The 18818-nt window shown below is 41.2% G+C and overlaps 2 protein-coding genes across 2 annotated transcripts; both read right to left on the bottom strand.

Moving 5' to 3' along the window:
* Positions 1-697: 697 nt before the first annotated feature.
* Positions 698-10031, bottom strand: aifm3 (AIF family member 3; the record flags this gene model as incomplete). Its single annotated transcript, XM_079270460.1, has 20 exons — positions 698-932; positions 1098-1118; positions 1830-1934; positions 2021-2096; positions 2296-2394; positions 2509-2626; positions 2700-2776; positions 2896-2959; positions 3376-3447; positions 3569-3684; positions 4389-4519; positions 4614-4705; positions 4815-4901; positions 5171-5283; positions 5407-5503; positions 5591-5635; positions 5737-5846; positions 5938-6047; positions 6756-6969; positions 10001-10031. 20 exons carry the CDS (start codon positions 10029-10031, stop codon positions 890-892), a joined length of 1821 nt encoding a protein of 606 aa, XP_079126586.1. The 3' UTR covers positions 698-889.
* Positions 10032-16741: 6710 nt separating this feature from the next.
* Positions 16742-17398, bottom strand: cldn26 (claudin 26; the record flags this gene model as incomplete). The annotated part of the gene is made up of 1 exon (XM_079271064.1): positions 16742-17398. One exon carries the CDS (start codon positions 17396-17398, stop codon positions 16742-16744), a length of 657 nt encoding a protein of 218 aa, XP_079127190.1.
* Positions 17399-18818: the final 1420 nt, after the last annotated feature.

Raw genomic sequence — 18818 nt, 5'->3', positions numbered from 1 at the left:
ACTGGGAAAACAAGTATGAAAGCAACAAATTAATTTCTGCTTATTTTGCCTGTAAGTCCAGGTGACAAACCTCAGTTCCCTGAGTTAGTGACAAAGAATATCCCAATGGAGGTGACCGCTACCAAACATAACCCTAAACTTCTATATTGGATTTATCTAAAGGGGTATTCTCTAGAAAATACATGAATCTATTGTGCATGCACTAGTCTGTGATCAAAGTAGGATATAATTGAATTTGTTAAATCGAATACAGTAGCAAGACAGCCAATACACAGATGTTGTAATTCTACAAGTTGTCATTTATCACAAATTAAAGCTGCATGTGTGTGTTAGTGAGTCTGTTAAAGCTGAGTTCAGGGATCTTCTGCACTTTGTTTGTTTTAGCAGATTTTAGATTTTTTGCGGATGCATCTAAATCGAATACTCACAGTTTAGGGACTTATTTTTTTAACTCATCCATGAAAGTAAGTTATAGCATGCAGATCTAAGGCCTGAATGTGAGCATACAACCAAACCTGTTATTTATAACTTCAGTTCAAATTGTATATTCTTATCTTGTAACAGTGCATTCAGGATTATATCTATATACAATGATATTTGTACAAAAAAATGCCAATGCCCATCCCTAGCTTCTTATAAACAAAGTGTACAGGTAGATACATCTTGCAGCAGCTCAGAGGCTGAATCTGGCTTTGTCACCTTAAGTGTCTCTCAGGAACAAAAGCAAGTCTCAGTATCGTCCTCAGGAGAGTGTGTCTCCAAGAGACACGGCCCTGTCCCCAGTGTGTGTGTGTGTATCCAGACCGGGATAGCTGCTCAGTTTCTCAGCACCATAAGTGTCCATATTGAGTTGTCCAGTGGACTTTGGCTCTGTCCTTCAGATGTGAAGTCATTGAGAGCCTTTGTCAATCAGCCAAGAAATGTCTCCAGTCCTGCAAACCCCCAAAAAACAGTGAGTCAAACACACACATGAACGCTGAACCCTTCATGCTGTTTATAGATCTGTGTATAGATCTGTGTTCATCAAGTCCTCATTCTGCTGCACATGGTCAATATCAGTGAAATTTAAAATAGAAAAAGCTCATATTTATCCGTACTTGCCAAGCCGTGCTAACATCCTTCAAATTTTGAGTTTGCATTGTTAGAAATGAAAGACATGAGACATGAGGAACACATCAGACAGACATGTATGCAGTAACAATACAGTAATGCAAGTACAGCAACATGAGTTAATAACTAATTTATCCAAAAAAGTGTTTTTATAAAAAATTCTAAAAAAGTATAATAATAAACAATGTTTTTAATGTCCGTATACGACAACATTATAGTATGTTATAAAAAATGTATTGAATGTTCAAATGTGCTTAAAAAATACTTGATAATACTTGATTCAAGTAAAGTGTTGCCTGCAATTCCTCGATATTAATAACTGATTAGAAGCTCTACACAACTATATAATTATGTAATTTCCTTGTTCTTCTTTAAAAATGCAAATAAATTAGTGGGTACCTAATATACAGAACCTTTTCTATACTATTGTCTATTATTTTCCTTATAATGAGACGTCCACAGCAATCATTTAAAAATGACGTAACACGTAAAATGAAGCGTCACTTTATTAATTCACAAAACAACAACTGGTGTTATTTTTCTGTCGTACTCTCTAATTTCAATAAGCTGTAGTCTTATAATACTTTCCATGTGATTAAAGTCACGTGCTTTTCTGTCGGAGTGATTACATTTCTCTTGTTTTTCTTCTCAGTAAAAGCTGAGAAACCTAAACAGCAATTGTAACCGTCATCATAGTTAAGTCTTGGAGGGAGACTTACTCCACATCTCGTTTCTTAATCGTCTTTCCGGATCCCAAGACCTCTGCCACTCGGGATACAATAGGATCATAGTTCATGCTGGCAACAGCGACCACCTCTTCACTCCTGCAGATAAACCAAAGGAGGAAGATGACACAATATTCATCCATATCTTCTGTTTATTTAAGATTGTTATGAAAAATAAAACGTACCTGGTGTAAAACGCCACAAATCTCAGTTCATCCAGATCTCCTTGTATAATGACGTCATCAAATCCATCACCATAACCTTCACAAATAGACGATTATACACATGTACGTGTGTGTTTGTCAAAAGCATAAAGAAAAACAGTTTGGCTTTTATTTTGATCTTTACAGCTAGATGGCAGTGTGGTAACTCCACTTGACAGCACAATTCAGCTGTTATTAAACCTCTGATCTTTGTGTGCCTCATAACGAGACTCTTGAAACTAAAGAGGGACATCTACCTGCATAGCGTATGGTCTTCCCAAACATGGCAGACCAGAAGTAAGGCACAGTTTTGATGTCAGCGGCTCTGCCCATCATGCTCAGAGCTGCCACCCTTCCTGTCAGTATAGGTATGAAAACAAGGAACATTTACATGCTCGTCCTTAATAACTTAAATCATCGTCACAGTAAATTAAAACAGCCTTAATATGCAGTCAGGATGACACACTCACCGTGTACATGAGCCATTTGCCAGACGGGGATGTTCACCTTCTTGTTGTTGCGTGGCGGGAAAGGAAACACCACCACATCTCCTCCAGCAAAAACCCCGTCAGCACTTGTCTGCATCATCTGGGAGAAAGTTTAGAAGAGTAAATAAACAATGAAACACTTTCACTCCGGCTTCAAGTATTTTGCAAAATACCTTGTTAACAGTGATGAAGCCCCTGGAGTCCATGTGGATGCCGCTCTGTTTCAGGAAGCCCGTTGCAGGAATACTTCCTGAGACACATGAGACAAAAACAGGGTAAATATGGAGCTGCTACAAATTTCAAAATCTGCATTAATTATATGTCACTGCAGATAATGAAAGGTACATTTTGCATCATCTTCGACATTACCTGCTCCGATGACACACACGTCTGCCCGCAGGACTTTTCCACTCTTCAGTACCACCTCTTTCAGCTGTGTAAACAGGAGAAACAAAATGTCCAGGCCATACTACTGCACTAAAGATGCATCATGTAACATTAACTCCCTAAAAAACCCTAAAAACCCTTTTCTGACCGTCTCTTACTTTGAGTGATGGGTCCTACATGCAGTAAACACAATACACACAATACAGAAGACAGGTTTCTGCCAATGTGTGTCTAGTGCTGTATGTAGTTTCAGGGAGTGAATCTTTATTATAATTATTTATATAGTAATTACGAGGTTGTTTGCACCACAGTTTTCAGGGGCTGGTTGACACACACCAAATGTTTTTTATTTTGGTGAATATTCATGTGTTTTTTATCCGACTCATCTTCTTCATGGATTAAACAAGAGAGGATAGTGCTGCTGAGCATCACATCACGCTGTTTCTCTCACTTTCTGAATACCTCTCCATGATGGCCAATCATCTCTGACACCTCGTTCAGCATGTAGAACTTCACCCTGTTTACCTCGAACAGCTGCAGAACACAAGACACACCACAGACACAGGGACCACACGGTCTTGTGGTTAATGGGAATATTGAGCAGAGAGAGTTACTATGATAGTGTTCTGGAGACGCTTCATAACTGTGTCCCTACCTTCATTATGGCTTTCCCTACTTTCTCCCCGAGAGCTTCTTTAAAGGGGACTGTCTCAATCCCAATGATAGACACCGAGTGGGCCTTGTCAGTTAGAGCTGCTGCCACCTCCATACCTGCCAACACAACAAATAAACAGCATACAGTTCATAAATGTGGTTATTAATGCAAAATGACACAGAAAAAAGAGAGAAAAAATCTAAATAAATGAGTGGAAAAGGGAATGAAAATGATGTGAATCGTGTGTTCTGGCTCTCACAGTCAACTCATACGAATCAAACGGATAAAAGTAAAAAATTTAAATCTGCCACTTCTACTCCTATGTGCAAACTGAAGAATAAATGACTGTTTATTACTTTTAAACTAAAGGGAGCTAGAGAGGAGTCTTAAGATGTCTAAGAGTAGATCGTAGATGGCTGCAGTACCGAAGCAGAGGCGGGGAAACACTTTTCGAGATATTGTACCAGATTCTCTGATGATCCTCGTCGACCAGCAACAGGCTGTTTCAGTTTGGTTTTCTTTTGTTCGCATTTAAGATAATTGCCCCTTATTTCATCCAAATCTATACATTATATGCTGGATATTAGATTGTTGTTGTTGATTGTTGTTGCCACTGGATTCCAAATACTTTTTTTTGCAGAATAACATCTGAGTGAACTGTAAGGATGTATTTAAAGCAGAGGAGCAGATGTAGGGTGCATTCTTGTCTCTGATTGTCTGTTAGTACATGTGATCAGTTGAGAGTTGCTTTTAAAAGGTTAATCTTACAGCGTCCTGGACAAATGAGAAGAATGCGTTTATAAATGTGTCTTTTTCTCACCGACATAAGACGTTCCCACAATCACAGCGTTCTTGTTGTTGGCCAGACGCGCTACGCTGTTAGCGTCATCGGGCGTCCGGAGGTGAAACACGTTCCTGACGTCCTTTCCTTTGTAGACCATTGGTTTGGGTCTTTGGAAGCAATCGGGCGTCAGTTTATGATTCATAGTCTCAGCTGCTTATTCGTCATTGGGAAATAGAATAGTTTAGTTGTTGTTGTCCTTACGTGCTTCCTGTAGCAATAAAGAGTTTCCTGTACTCCATCCTCAAGCCATCTTCAAAGGTCACAGAACGTGTTTTCACATCTATCGCCACAGCCTAAAGCAAACAACATGGCAGGGTCACACGGGTTTATACGGTGGAAAGTGCCAAAGATGGATCGAGATCAAATGAATGAATTGATGTATCTGAGGTCACCACCTCTCACCTCTTTCTCTGTGAGCAGTTCAATGTCGTGATCCTGCAGGAAGTCCATTGAGCGCAATCTCAGCTGCTCTGCTGTGCTCTCTAAGGACTAAAGGTCAGCAAGTTAGTGCTGAGTACATCGAGAGAAGAATTCAATTCAATTCAACAGAAAGCAACCTTAAGACAGCAACTGTAAACAGCCAATTAATGATCATCATTTTCAAGCTTCTCATGGCAAGTCGCATCATTTTTGATTCAGTCATGTTCGTTTACTTCTGCAAAACTTTCTTTAAATCGTCGTTGCTGTGACGTGTAGCTGTTCCACCACCACTGCAGTCTGTTACGTAACATTTATGTGTTCAGGGTCTGTGTACAAACCTTACTCAGTTTAGGCCTGTCGTACGGAGGATGCCTGTCCATGGTGCACATGACGATGCGATCGGTGAAGCCCTCTTGCCTCAGTGTCTCTGCACACACCAGACCTGCTGGACCTTCACATACGTTCACCATAAAAGAGGAAGTTGATTTTGAAAGAGAGACAGTGAAGGAAGACGCTGCTAATAAGAGTCAAATTCGGATGGATCCTTGTTGTTGAGGGATAAACACAGACTGACCTGAGCCAATGATGAGAACATGGCTGAAGCCCGTGCTGGAGTTAATGACTGCTGAGCATCGGGCCATGGGCTTTGACCTTTTCTGCGACTGAAGAGCCTGGAAATGTTATTAAAAAGATCTCAGATCAATAAGATGGTCCGTTTGTTTTCCTGCATAACGTCTCCACATTCTTTCTCTTGTTACCTGCTTGTTTGCGCGAATGATCACCTTGTCCTTTTCAACTCTGACCTGGAGCAAACAGATATGAGCGATGTGTACACTTTGTGATGGTGCTTAGAGACATGATAAGGCAGGGAATGTGTTAAGACAGCGCCAGCGGGGAAGGTCACCTGGAAGGTCGGCAGGCTGTCCAGCCCGGGGAAGTCCTCCAGGTCTCCTGTTGCAATGTTGAAACATGCACCGTGCCACGGACAGCGCACGTGTCCCTTTGATAACACCCCTGGAAGGACAGAAAATAACAAAAATGTCAAATGTATGACATTAAGTATCATAACGAATGTTAAAATCATACCTCGACATATGAGACTCACCTTTGACCAGAGGTGCGCCGTAATGTGAACACTTGTGGGCCATGGCGGAGAACTCTCCGTGTTGTTTGATCAACAACGCTCTGCCACTGCCCAGATCAACCTCTCGCATCCTGTCAAACACACAAAAATGAAAAGGTGCGTTCACTGTTGTATGTTTAAATCCTTCCAAGGAAGCACACAAAGGCCATTTGACAACCTGGAAGAAAACACAGCATGGACGCATCAGGACTATAACTTCACATTCATCTGTCCGAGCTACACTCTGATCAACACAGAACCAAATTAATTAAAGCAACAGTGACATGACAGCCATGAAAGTCTTCATGTGTTCTGGATCAATGCCATGGTTAATATGGAGAAATGACACAATCTTCCTCTAACAAATTGAAAGTAAATTTTATTAACAATAAAACACAATTCAATAAACTCATACATATATTTGGTCTGGTTTGACCAGTAGCTTATTGTGGCTAATTTTCGCTAATGTTAACACACTTTACATCGATGTTGCTGTGTTACGAACAATACCGAAGGAGTTCAATTACTTTATGACTCTTCTCTACTTGTGCTATTGTTACAGTAGGTTTAAACATTATTTATATTGTTCATTGTTTTCTTTATAATTAGACGACATACTGTATACGCTGATACCCATGTATCTGATGAGTCAATAAAGGAACTTTCCCTTTAAGATGGAAACTTATATCCTTCTGGATTCTTGAGCGCCAGCCTCTTTACCTCAGCATGCATGTGTGCATGAGTATGTGTGTATTTTGGGTGTATAGAGAAAGAAAAAGTTGGATTTGTTATTTTCTTACTGTCCGTTTTCCAGGTCTTTAACGTGACAGACGGAGGCCTCCACGTAGTCCCGTGGTGTGTGGTAGAGGGGCAGCGGGGTGGAGTCATCATCAGAGCCGTGTCCCAGGGCGCCGTTAGGTCTGCAGTCAGCAAAGGGACTCGCTTTGCCATTAGGTGACAGCCCGTCCACCTCTTTTTCTTTTTCCAGGAGAGAGAGTTCCACTTTAACTTCAACTGCACAACACAAACACGTCTCACTTAGAAAACGTCTGAAAATGCATGACTGATCACATGCAGCACAGTCACAATGACTGCAGTAAAAAGCTGCTGTGAAACTTTCATAAAGATGTGAATTCAAGTCGCCTAACATTCGCAGACAGTCACCAGTGGATTGAACTGTTATTCTTGTATACCTGTCCTCTGTTGGGATATTGCTATCCTTCACTATTGCTTTGGAAGAATAATTTGCCTTTCAGCTAGGAGAGACTACAACTCTGGGACAAATTGAGTCTGACATCTCCACAACTGAAACAAATGAAAGCAGGAAGCAGGTGAAGGGAGACGTGTAAGTGCCGAGCTTGTCTTCTTTCCTTTTTCTTTCTACCTTCTAGCGAGTAAAATTACAGGCATCATTCAACATTCAATATTAATCCCGATCTGTTAATTACTATTAAAATACATCACATTTTGTCATGCAAAGCACCATATTGCTCCTATGCAGAGCATTGCCGAACATCCTTTAAAATTGTTGCTATTGATACCAGATTTACCGGCGATACGGTGTGGAAACCACAAAAACACAACACAAACATACTCATTCACCTCTCAATCTGTCTGTATCTAAATGAATTGACTAAACTGGAAGATATAGATTTTGACAGGATAATGCTTTAAATAATGAGATTTCCTTAAAGGAAACTGGCATCAGCACAAATACAACAGCACTGTTTTGTGGATATTCCTAATTTTGCCGCTTTAAAAAAATTACAAGCGTGACAACAATTACAGAGTGGAGTAAATTAACTGTGAGCTAATCAGTTTTCTTTGATGACTACTGATGCACAGCTGTTGGGTTTATATTTCTGAACATTAAGAAACGGTTGTGTAACTCCTTTCTTCACTGCAGCAGGCTTTATCTGTTCGGCTGGAAAAATGTGCTGATCATCCGGTTCTTACACAGTAATCTGGCAGGAATTTTCTCCTGCTGAGCAAGTCTTAATTAAAATCAATGGAAAATCATAATAGTGAGTGCAATTGCAGGAGAAAGCTTTAACAAGGACATTTTATTAACCAGCTAGCTTCGAGTAAACACATGTTTAAATCCTTTATGTACAATTTCACAGTTTCTGTAACCTTTCTGCATTTCTTCACATTTGGATGCAAATGAGGAGAGCGATGTGCCATTTCTACAAGCTCTCCCTCGTGCATCCTGTCACGGTGCCACTTACACAGAGCTATATATTCATACACACACACACACACACACACACACACACACACATATATATATATGTATAATTTATATATAAATCCCACTACATTGTGTATTTGCATCAAAATGTGAAGAAATATACATACACGCACATACACACAGTCTATATTTGTTGGGATTCATCATTTTGATTTCAGGTCTCACAGTAAGAGATACTTTCTATTTTTCCTGTAAAAGTAAAGAATATCATTAATGGTTGTTTTTTTTAACCATCTAATGCTTTGATTGATTTGAACCTATAAGTGACATCAGCCCTGGACACAGGACTTCTTTGTTGTTGTTGTGGACGTTAGCAGAAGGTTTTGAGCTGGATAGTCCTCAGATACCTGTAGACGGTAACATCATCACGACTGATCCGGAGCTCTGCTTCATTTTGATACTTAAATGGTGATGATGTTAAACGTGTGTCTAAGCTGAATCATATGCCACTTAAAATATACTATAAAACTAAGGCTAGACGTGGTCAAGCTGTCTCTTGGAACACCACTAAGGTATCAGTCATCAGAATCATAAAGCGGAGATACCTGAATTCATGACATGTCAGTCTGTGTGATCTGACCCTCACTTGATGCTCGAAGGACAATCTCATAGTTTTTATTTCTTGTGAGTTCTCTGACGAACATTTTCATGGCATTGGCAAAAAATGGTTTCCCATTCTAATAATCTTTGAGAGCTGACTTGGAGCATAATAATCTGTAAAGATGAGGTGTCATTGATGCTTTGCTATATTTTTTAATAAGTAGAGTCCATGTTCTGTTGATAGCAGCTCCTATAAAATGATGGTATTGAATTGTTTTCTGTAAGACTAAACTAAACGAACGCTCACTGCCACCTCAAAGTAAAATATATTTTAATACGATATTCCTGTTAATTTGTTATTGATTGTTAGTATTTAGTAGACACTGACAAATTACAGTCAGCCGCCTCTGTTCAATCATATGTATATAGACCACTAGTCTCCTCCACGTGATGCATTGAGCAGATGACTTGATCTCTGATGTTTTGTGTCCCCATACACCTGAATGGGAAGGACAGTGTGTTAATATCACCTGCAAGACTGCAGCAAAGCGAGATTGCTAATCTCCAAGCCATGCTAACACTGATATGGCTACACACACACACGCACGCACAGTGTCATATTTTTTATATTGTCTCGGTATGAAATCCTCTTGACCAAAGATGCCACAGAGAGCATTCAAATTCCTCCCACACGAAACACTGCAGTGCAACCAGATGAGGCTGGATATGAGGTGACATGTGGAACAGGATTTGGAGGAGGTAGCTTTCAATATGAGTCATTCTGAACAAACTCCCTAAATATATATATATTTTTTTAAATAACTGGTCTCTCCATGGAAACAGTACAATATTAAAACATGTGTCTTCAGCTAGATTCACTGACATTGTACAAATGAATAACGGCGATTAACAATAAAGTATTTCAATTGTAATCATGAGAAAAATCAAAATGGATCTCAATCTCAACCACTTTAGTATACTGCATATACTAAAAGCAGAAAAAGCAGCTAATGGAGTGGACACAACAACATGAACACCATACTATATTATGCAATCATGTACAAAAACACCACGGAGGTGTTTCAACACCTTTTTTAATTTCACGTTGTAATTGCATTGTATTGTATTGCAGTTGGCCTCCATCAGACTGTAAGATGCTATTTTGTCCTCCACCCTGTAGCTGCTTGTTGTACTTGTTTGGTGACATTTTCTTTCGAAGTAAAGTAACCTGCCCGACGGGAACATGTTGGTTACCTGGTTTGGGTTTGGAGAAGCATCCTCCCATGGTGGGCCCAGGATTGAGGGACACCCAGGGAGAGGGAGGGACGGGGGAGAGCGAGGGGCGGTGCGGTCAGATTCTCGGGATGGGCTGCTTTGTTGGGCGGTAACGATAACACAGAGCTGTGGATATGAGAACCTGCAGGTCCTGGCTGGCCATCGCACACGTCAGCTCCTCCACATAATCTGCATGGACAGAAGGAAAGACATCGTCAACAACACTCACTCACTTACACCAGACTGATCTGAAAGGCTGTTGTCATAAGAAATAACAACGTTTTTCTGCAGAATTGTCTTATCTTGACTGCTTTCAGTTTAAAGTTGTCTTTCAGATTGACAAAACATTTGGCCAAATGTGTCTCCATACTTTTTCACGGTCCTATCTTTGTCTTCTAATCAGTCGTAGTAAATGATTGTTTCTGTTATCACAAAAAGTAGCTCTGAAGTGTTTGAAAAATCAAGATTAGACAGCCAGATTATGTGTGTGTGTGTGTGTGTGCGTCTATACAACATTTTAGTGCTTGTAAAAATAAAGCAATTGCGTTAATTAGGAACATTTCCATACACATTGTTACCTTTGGTCATGCATATTGCATGAGGAACCGTTAAATATTAACAGCACTCCGACACCTATTAACTTTCTCGTCACACAGCGCTGTAAAGGGAGGCAGGGGCCCCTTGAGTTTCAAAATCCCCTTGTTTTGTTGCCACGTTGCCCTCACATTTCTGCCAGCTCTGGTATGTCAGCCACACATACAGTAGTTAGTTAATCACAGAGCGCTGGCTGCTATGAATCTGGGTGGACCCGGGATGGCAGGTGTTTCGCTCAACATGGTGCAATCCGTCACCAAATTATCCTTTTGAGGTACAACCAAAAGGACTGCTTGATATTCTGAGCACATCTTAATGTCCTTGAACTTCAGAAAAAACAGTGCGCAGTGTTGAATGAAGCACTGCTTAGAACAAGTGAGAAATGGGAAAATCTCGGACTGGCCTCAACTCTGCATGCTGAGATTGAGTTGTTGCATGTATTTGTTTGCAGTGGGTGAAATTAACTCAATTTAACACATTAACACAAGTACTGTGCTTTAGCAGAATTTTGAGGTACTTGCAATGTTTTTAAAGGAAGATATCACAACTTGTATCCCACTACATATATGTGACAGCTATAGTTACTACTGACTTGCAGATTAACATTTTAAGCACCGGTAAAATAAAACACATTTTCTTTTTTCCTTTCTCATTAATCATTGATGATGAAGACACTGGACTAAACTACCTGACTGTATCTAAAGTAGTTAAAACTAGCTCCACCGCAAGAGTAAAACCGATGCGTCAGTATCAACAATGTAATAATGTCACATTATAATAACATGTTAGTCACATGGGCACATTTCAACAAATACTTTTGCTTTTGATGCTTTTTGTCTCTAAAAGTAGTATTTTTCCATTGCTCTGTTTACATAAGCAAAGGTTCTAAATACTTCTTTCACCACTGTTTGTTTGAGAAATATTTCACTGAACAAGTTGTTGCTGGAAGTGATGCAAAGTCAAAAGTCAAATTAAAGCCGATGACGTTTTTTTTTAGCTCTAACAACATGTCAGATGTTCCAAATTGAACGTCCTCCACAAGTGTCATGTTGGTCTTTATTTCGGCATATTTCTGCATTCAGTCAACAGGCACGCTAACACAGCAGAGCCTTTGAAGTTTTGTGTTTCTCGAAATACAGAGAGCAACATATCAAATCACTTCCCGAAGAGAGCAGACTTCACTCTCACATGTTGCCACTTCAAATCATTTGTCGCCACTTCAAATTGTGGTGGTCAAATTGGATCGCAAAGAGCTGGAGCTCCGGCAAGCACCAACATAATTTGTGCAAAACTAAAGTCGGTTAAGCAGATTTGGTGCTCACAACATATGACGCAGATCTCGCTCTGTCGCTGTTGGGCCTGTCCCCAAGCAGTGCTAATAATCCTGCCTGCAAACAAGCTGTCAGTTTCACTCACTTCCCTACAAATGTAATACCTGTTACTGGAATGTTGCGAGGGAGAATTAGCAAAAGGCAGCTCCTGGTTGGAGACGAGGAGGTCAATCAACAAACTGACTGTGGGTGAAAACAGCAGGAATGTTGAGCACCAAAGTCACGTTCATCATTCTCCAACAGTAAACAGTGAGTGATGTTATTGCTCTGAAAAAGATGATCAAAAAGGGACATCGTTCTTATATCTTCAGCTCTTCTACCAGCTGAAGACCTTCGCTCTGTAATGCAGAGCGACAGCAAATGTCCCATAATCCTCCCAGACAAGCACAAACCTGATCCACCAACAAACACTTGACTTGCAGCAGCATCTGAATAAAAGAAGAGCTGCTGGTTCCAACAATCCCAATTTGGGGTCTCTGTATTATTCAAACACTTGCTTGACAGGTTCCAACCTCTGATCCTCAGCTGATAAAAGGCAACAATCTACCTGCACTCTTAATATACGACCACACCTCTGTCCCTCACTCACAGTTTGCATGTTTTCCTGGTTTGTGAAATACAAAGATAAGCCCGAGGAATCATCCCCTGATTGCGTAAAACCAACCGCTGAGCACAAATGCTCTCTCACCGGGCTCTTAGCGGTTATCTATCGTGTTTACCGTCAGCTTAAGTGTGCATTCAATGTAAGGGACAAGTGGGTGAAATTGTTGGGGTCTTTGAAATACAGTAAAGGTCTGCATATCTTATTTTGATTGTTCACAGTGGTAAGGAGACAAAAGTCCATGTTTGCGGTTAGATTTGTAGACCTTGGTCCATTGAGTCACCAGCATGTCCCTCTAAATACCAAGAAGCTTTTGATTCATTTCTATTTACTCCATCGCCTACGTGTCTTAACTATAAAAGAATAAAGACTGGAATAAAGTTCACCACAATCCCCCCTAAGACGCTCTAGTACGTGACACAATCATTCACTGTGAGCAAGTTCATTCACACCATTCTAGAGCCGAGTTTCTACAAATGTTTGTGTTGTTTCCTTGTGGATAAATTGGTCGTGATTATTGGCATGTTACAGGCAAGATCAGGAGAGCTGTCAACAGCTTCAGAAGGTCCCAAACAGTATCTAAAGTGTGTATAAAAACTGAAAAGGGTGGAATATAATGTTTTAACAGGCTGCAGAGGTCATTCATATTTTAATGGGATTCAAAAACCAACCTTTAGTGTTTAGTATAATAGATATATACCACGTGGCTCTAAAAACCCCGGATCATATCTTCATTTGGCATTCTTTACTGTGGCACTCGAAGGAGTTCACAGGGGAGAGCTACTTTCCCAAACTTTAAATTCTGTATATCATATTCCTCTGGAAAGCTAAAGCTGGTCAACAATGGCACCACCACGTCTATCGGGTCATTTTGCTGCTGCTCTGAGCGAAAACCTCTCCATGATGTCATGGAAAACTAGAATGGTGGTGTACAGAGGGGTGTACACCCCCACAGAGGAGCTGTGCTTCCATATAACAATTCTGCAATTGACCGGTTTCTCAGAATGCGCACACACAAACAAATACACGCACACACGCACGCACACACGCACGCACGCACGCACGCACGCACACGCACACACACACACACACGCACACACACAGCACAACCACACACAAGTCAATATAAATCGATAGATTGTGAGATTTACTGTGTGATATTTCATTCTCTCCTAATTTCCAAAAGAGTTACTGATGTAAGAACTATTAAACTTAATCAGCCCTGAAGATGCTCATATTTTACATGTGTGTAACAGAACTGATCCATAAAAAATTGAATTACGGTGTTGTAACTTCAGTTGTATGTAATGCACCACTAGTCTACACTGTTCTTTAGTCTCCAGGGAAGATCTGGCATCTGACAGAGCAAACAACTTCCATATAAGTAGCCTACTTTATGTGCCCATAGTGCACAAATGCAGGCAAGGTAAGTGTGACAATACACAGAGCATCACATAAACACATCATATTGGGAACTAATAAAACAGAGCTATATTTCCCTGAATGTACAGTGAATAAATAAAGCTTACCAGTGTGTATGGAGCAGGTGCACTGAAATCCTGTCAAACTCCCTGGTGCTCAGCTTCCCCTGGGGGAGCACGGTAGCATTATTCCCGGTCTGGGCGTCCCTCCGTATCGTCCTCTTCTGCCTCTTGGTGCAGCAGAGTCTCGAAGTGAGAGTGTAAGTAAGTGTGCTCTGCCCCTCGCGGAGAGCCCCCCTCCAGCAGCAGACTGAGCAGACCGGTCGTGGGAGTTGCTTTCTTTCCTGTCCTGGCCGAGCTTGCAAATTCAGCACGGAGGACCTTTGCCAGTTTCCCAGCTGTATGCAGTGTTGATGGAGTTGCTGAGGGGATGCTAACACAGCATGAAATCTCACCGTTCCCTGCTCTCGTCCTACTCACCTCTCTCTCTCTCTCTCTCTCTCTGCTTGCCTTTCAGCCTCGCCTATAGATGTCAAGGACCTGACTTGCCAGTTAAGCCTGATCAAAGACTCGCTAAACCCACACACACACACACACACACACTGCACTCCCTGGTCCGTCTGCATTGTGCTGAATGCTGCAGTATGAGCTATTGTTCAAAACTTACCAGAGTGACATTTATTGTATTTGTAAACACTACTCCTCAGACTACTGCGAACTATAAAACACTGTAGCAGCTCTTACAGCGTGTGTGTGTGTGTGTGTGTGTGTGTGTGTGTGTGTGTGTGTGTGTGTGTGTGTGTGTGTGTGTGTGTGTGTGTGTGTGTGTGTGTGTGTGTGTGTGTGTGCTGCACTTCTTTCAGTGTGTGCAGCAGTGGGAGGCTCAAAGAGTTAAAGTGCAGTTGGTGCAGTAAATCCCAGTTTCAGTCAGGGGGTAGGGTGGCGCAGGATTAAAAAGGTATAGCGTGTCTTATAGAAATGAGCTCCCAAGATATTTCCATTCCTTATGCTCTCACTGTGGGAGGAACTGTGCCTCCCCTTTAAATAACTGCGGGGACGAGGTCATTCACTCGATAACCTCAGATTCATTTCTATGGAAATGATGGCAGTATTGACACGGGACGATGGTTGAGATGCAGCATTAAGAGCCTTTATGTTGCTTCACAAATGAAGAAAAAAAAGAAAAGAAATGACAACAATTCAGATTGATCAGATGAGATTTCCACTGGTCACATGGAGTGATTGTATTTCTACAGTGTGCTGACAGCTGACACGTGCACATGCACTCCATTGTCAGTATGTTTGTGTTGCTCTCTGCATGTGTTCAAGCACATATTGAAAACAATAGAGTGAAGCCAGGGCGGGCGGTGTGCACATGTACAACAAGATGACTGATCAGGGTCTCACAGGCAGGCACTGATATATCACTCAGTTTAATTGAACTACAGGGGGACTCTCTCATGCAGGGGCCGGAGAGAACTGCAGCATCCGAAAACCCAGATTAAGAGAGACGAGAGAGGTGAAATGAATCATTATTGGCTAAAATAGAAAATTACGGCCTGCCGAAACATTAATGCCAGCTGGTATGAAGGGTAGATTCAACCTGCCTGTTAATTAGATCTAAACAGAGAGTAAATGCATGTTAAACACAATAGATAACTTCATACAAACTATGATGTCCAAAAACTGATAAAACATGTCCAGATCACTTCTGATCATCACAATGTAAAACGTATTCAGGACTAAGAGGAGCTAGTGGTGTCAAGTCCTCTTTCTCCAAAACGAAATTTAACACAGAGGAGCTGCAGCACTGGAATGCAACTCCTGTTAACTATTCACTCCTAGCCCGATAGTGGGCTCAGAGACCCTGTGCACCATAAATGCTGGACATTTTTATGCATGTTCAGTTGATCACGGTTTTTATTAGTAAAATACTGACTCATGCGTGGGGCTGGAGAGAAGCCATTTACTTAGTGCACTGCTTTACATCTTAATGTATCTTTTTCTTAGGACTTAAATACTTAAAACTGATTTTACTTTTCAAACTTGCTTCTAAAATCAAAATCAACAGAAAGAAATCCTTACAAACGCAACTCTAAAGTATGTTCACGGATATATCATATACTTACATACATGCTGTATGTAACTAAAAAGAGTTTATAGGTCTGTGTGAAAAATTGGATTTTTTTTGTCTCATCTGAAATCTCCTTTTGAAAGCATCAGAAAACAACAGTAACCTTGATCTTGTTCATTGTCAGTACTCCTTGAATTAAAAGACTTGCAGTCAATCAGGAGTCAATGGCCTAATACTCTACTGTGACTTAACTGGTCTAGAATACATTGACATTACACCTCAGTAAATGTAAAAGACAATTCTTCCTTAGTTTTAACTAAAATTCGAAGAGGTTAATTTTGAAATATTGTTATTCATTGAATGTCAAGAGAAGTTTTACGTGCAATAGGTGTCTAAGAGTCAATAAAGCCTATACTCTTTCTCCAGACTCTGCACTTTAAAGGAATAAGAACTACTCCAATTGTTATGTCACATTACTTTAACAGTTTTTTTAATGAGGACAATCTCATAATTAACCAGAAGCAGAGACCACGGAAATTTGTACAATTTGACTTAGAAATGAACAAATAGAACACATGTAGCAGTCATGTTATATCAGTCAGAAGTGTTATTCTTGGGCTACTGAAGTAATTTCATTTCACTCCACAAGCCTCCATGTTAAGTATATGAATGCAGATGACACATTTGCCAATAAGAAATCTATAAAACCTCTGTCTTCAGGTTGTGCTTTGTCCTGTGCTTCGCCTGCGGGCTGTTTGGCACACTTGCTGGCCTCTGGTCGTAGTCCCTCATGCACACAGCGACAAAGAACAGAGTCCCTCCGATGACCAGCGCCAAACCTCCAAACCATCCAGAGAACATCGCCTCTCCATACTCCCAGCGAGGCATCACATCAGGGAAACCCTCGTCCCAGAAGTCCACCACAGTTGTGTAGGCCACAAGAGAGACGGGAGCCAGAGTGGTGAGCCCCGACACCCAGGAAAGCACCCCACCGAGGATCAGGAGCCTTCTCTTCAGGCCAGGCTGCCCCACACACATCCCGACCCCCTCCAGACCTGGGACGGCAGCCAGCAGAGCTGAACCTCCAGTGCCTACAGACACTAACATGAGCACCCTGGAGATCTGCAGGTCCATCGGCAGCCCCATGATGGACTCATACGCCTTACACTGAACTCCTACCTCCTCTGTGTAGAGGCAGGTGTGCCAGAGTCCAGAGAACCAGTTCTCCACTTCGTTCAGGTCAGAGTTCATCGTCTTCCACAGTGGAAGGAAGGTGGTGATCAGAGAGGTGACCAGACCTCCAAACGTCACAAAGAGTGCAGTCCTTTGCATCACTATAGGTGTTAGAAAGACCATCTTCTGCCCTCTGTGCTGTGATTCCTGTTCAAGTGTGCAGGTCTATGCAACAGGTTGGGAGATCCAGAGTGGCTCTGTGGCCCGTCCTACCTGCTCAGGTAGCAGGACCAACCAGGTCAGCCCACTTATTCAGCTCCCTCAATAAAATGCAGCTGATAGGTGAGAGATAATCCAGGACCGTGGCAGGACAACAGACATACTGTTTTGTTTCAGTGTTCAACATCATCACAGTGAACAATGAACTCTGTTTTTAGATGAAACCAAATATGTCCAGCGGGAGTCTGGGTTGTGTGCACGCAGGTGAACTTAAATGAATGAAACATGAGCAAGCTGGGCACGGGAGGTACACACACAAAAAGAAGACTTAAAAGCTACTCCAAGCATCACTATACTGGTCTGTTTCTTTGTAATTATATTCTTTTAAGGTTGTAATTATTTCAGATGAGTTGTTTTACTGATGTCACTGATGAGACTTGGTCATTATTTTAGTTAAGACATTTACACTCTAAGGAAATCAAAAGAAGGAGCTTTCGACTTGCCATGTGTCTCAAGTATCTGGACTATGAATAGCACTTTGTGCTCACTGCAACGGTACTTACAACAGAGTCCAAAAGAGTCCAACACACTGAATTCCACTGAAGGTCTTTACAGAACAAATGGCAGCGAACAGAAAACTCTATCTACTGCCTCGGCATTTAGGTCACCCTTTCTCTCAATCCCATGAGCAAAATGTACGATATAACTTAAGAAATAAAAAAGTCAAATATCCTTTCTAGTAATCTGTTTTTTAAATTTATTTTCAAGTCAAACTAAATGCAGTTGTAATGTTTAGGGTTGGTATGACTGTTTTTAAAAGAAGTTGCAATTTGTTCAAACAAATTAACCAATTCAATTTTAATTTAGCTGACTTGAGTTAATCAAAATCTTTGCACGGGCAGAACCCTGCAGAGGCCGAAGGAATTCGGCCTCTCAAACAACCAAGGAGCATTGTCTGAGCGTATCATCCATAGATCTGTGGAAACTGAAACCCCTGAAGGATGTGGCTAATTTGATGAAAGGTCAAGGACTAACCTTCAGCTTTTCACATAGTGTATAGGTTGCAATGGCTTTGGGCGTAAGTCTTTGTTTGGATTTCAGATTTGTGCAAATATTCAATATAAAAATAGTTGTGTATATGCACCATTGTGAGTCTTTTGGAAGAAACTGCATCGGTTCTGAAGTTTCCTTCTTTGTGACATTCAGTTTGAATCTAAGCTTCCATAAATAACACAGAGCACTGCTGACTGTGAGAGTACTGAGGGGGCCATGGCATTTAGATGAAACTGCCCATCAAGCCAGTGGGGCGAGCATGACTTAAATTCAGCCAAAGCAGATACAAAGTAAATTTGCTCTTTGCTTGGGTGAGTATAGGATTCATTGG

The sequence above is a fragment of the Melanostigma gelatinosum genome (assembly GCF_949748355.1).
Source record: "Melanostigma gelatinosum genome assembly, chromosome: 6".
Taxonomy (NCBI): Eukaryota; Metazoa; Chordata; class Actinopteri; order Perciformes; family Zoarcidae; genus Melanostigma; species Melanostigma gelatinosum.
The sequence above is the reverse complement of the archived record's forward strand: the minus strand, read 5'-3'. Positions and strand labels throughout refer to the sequence as shown.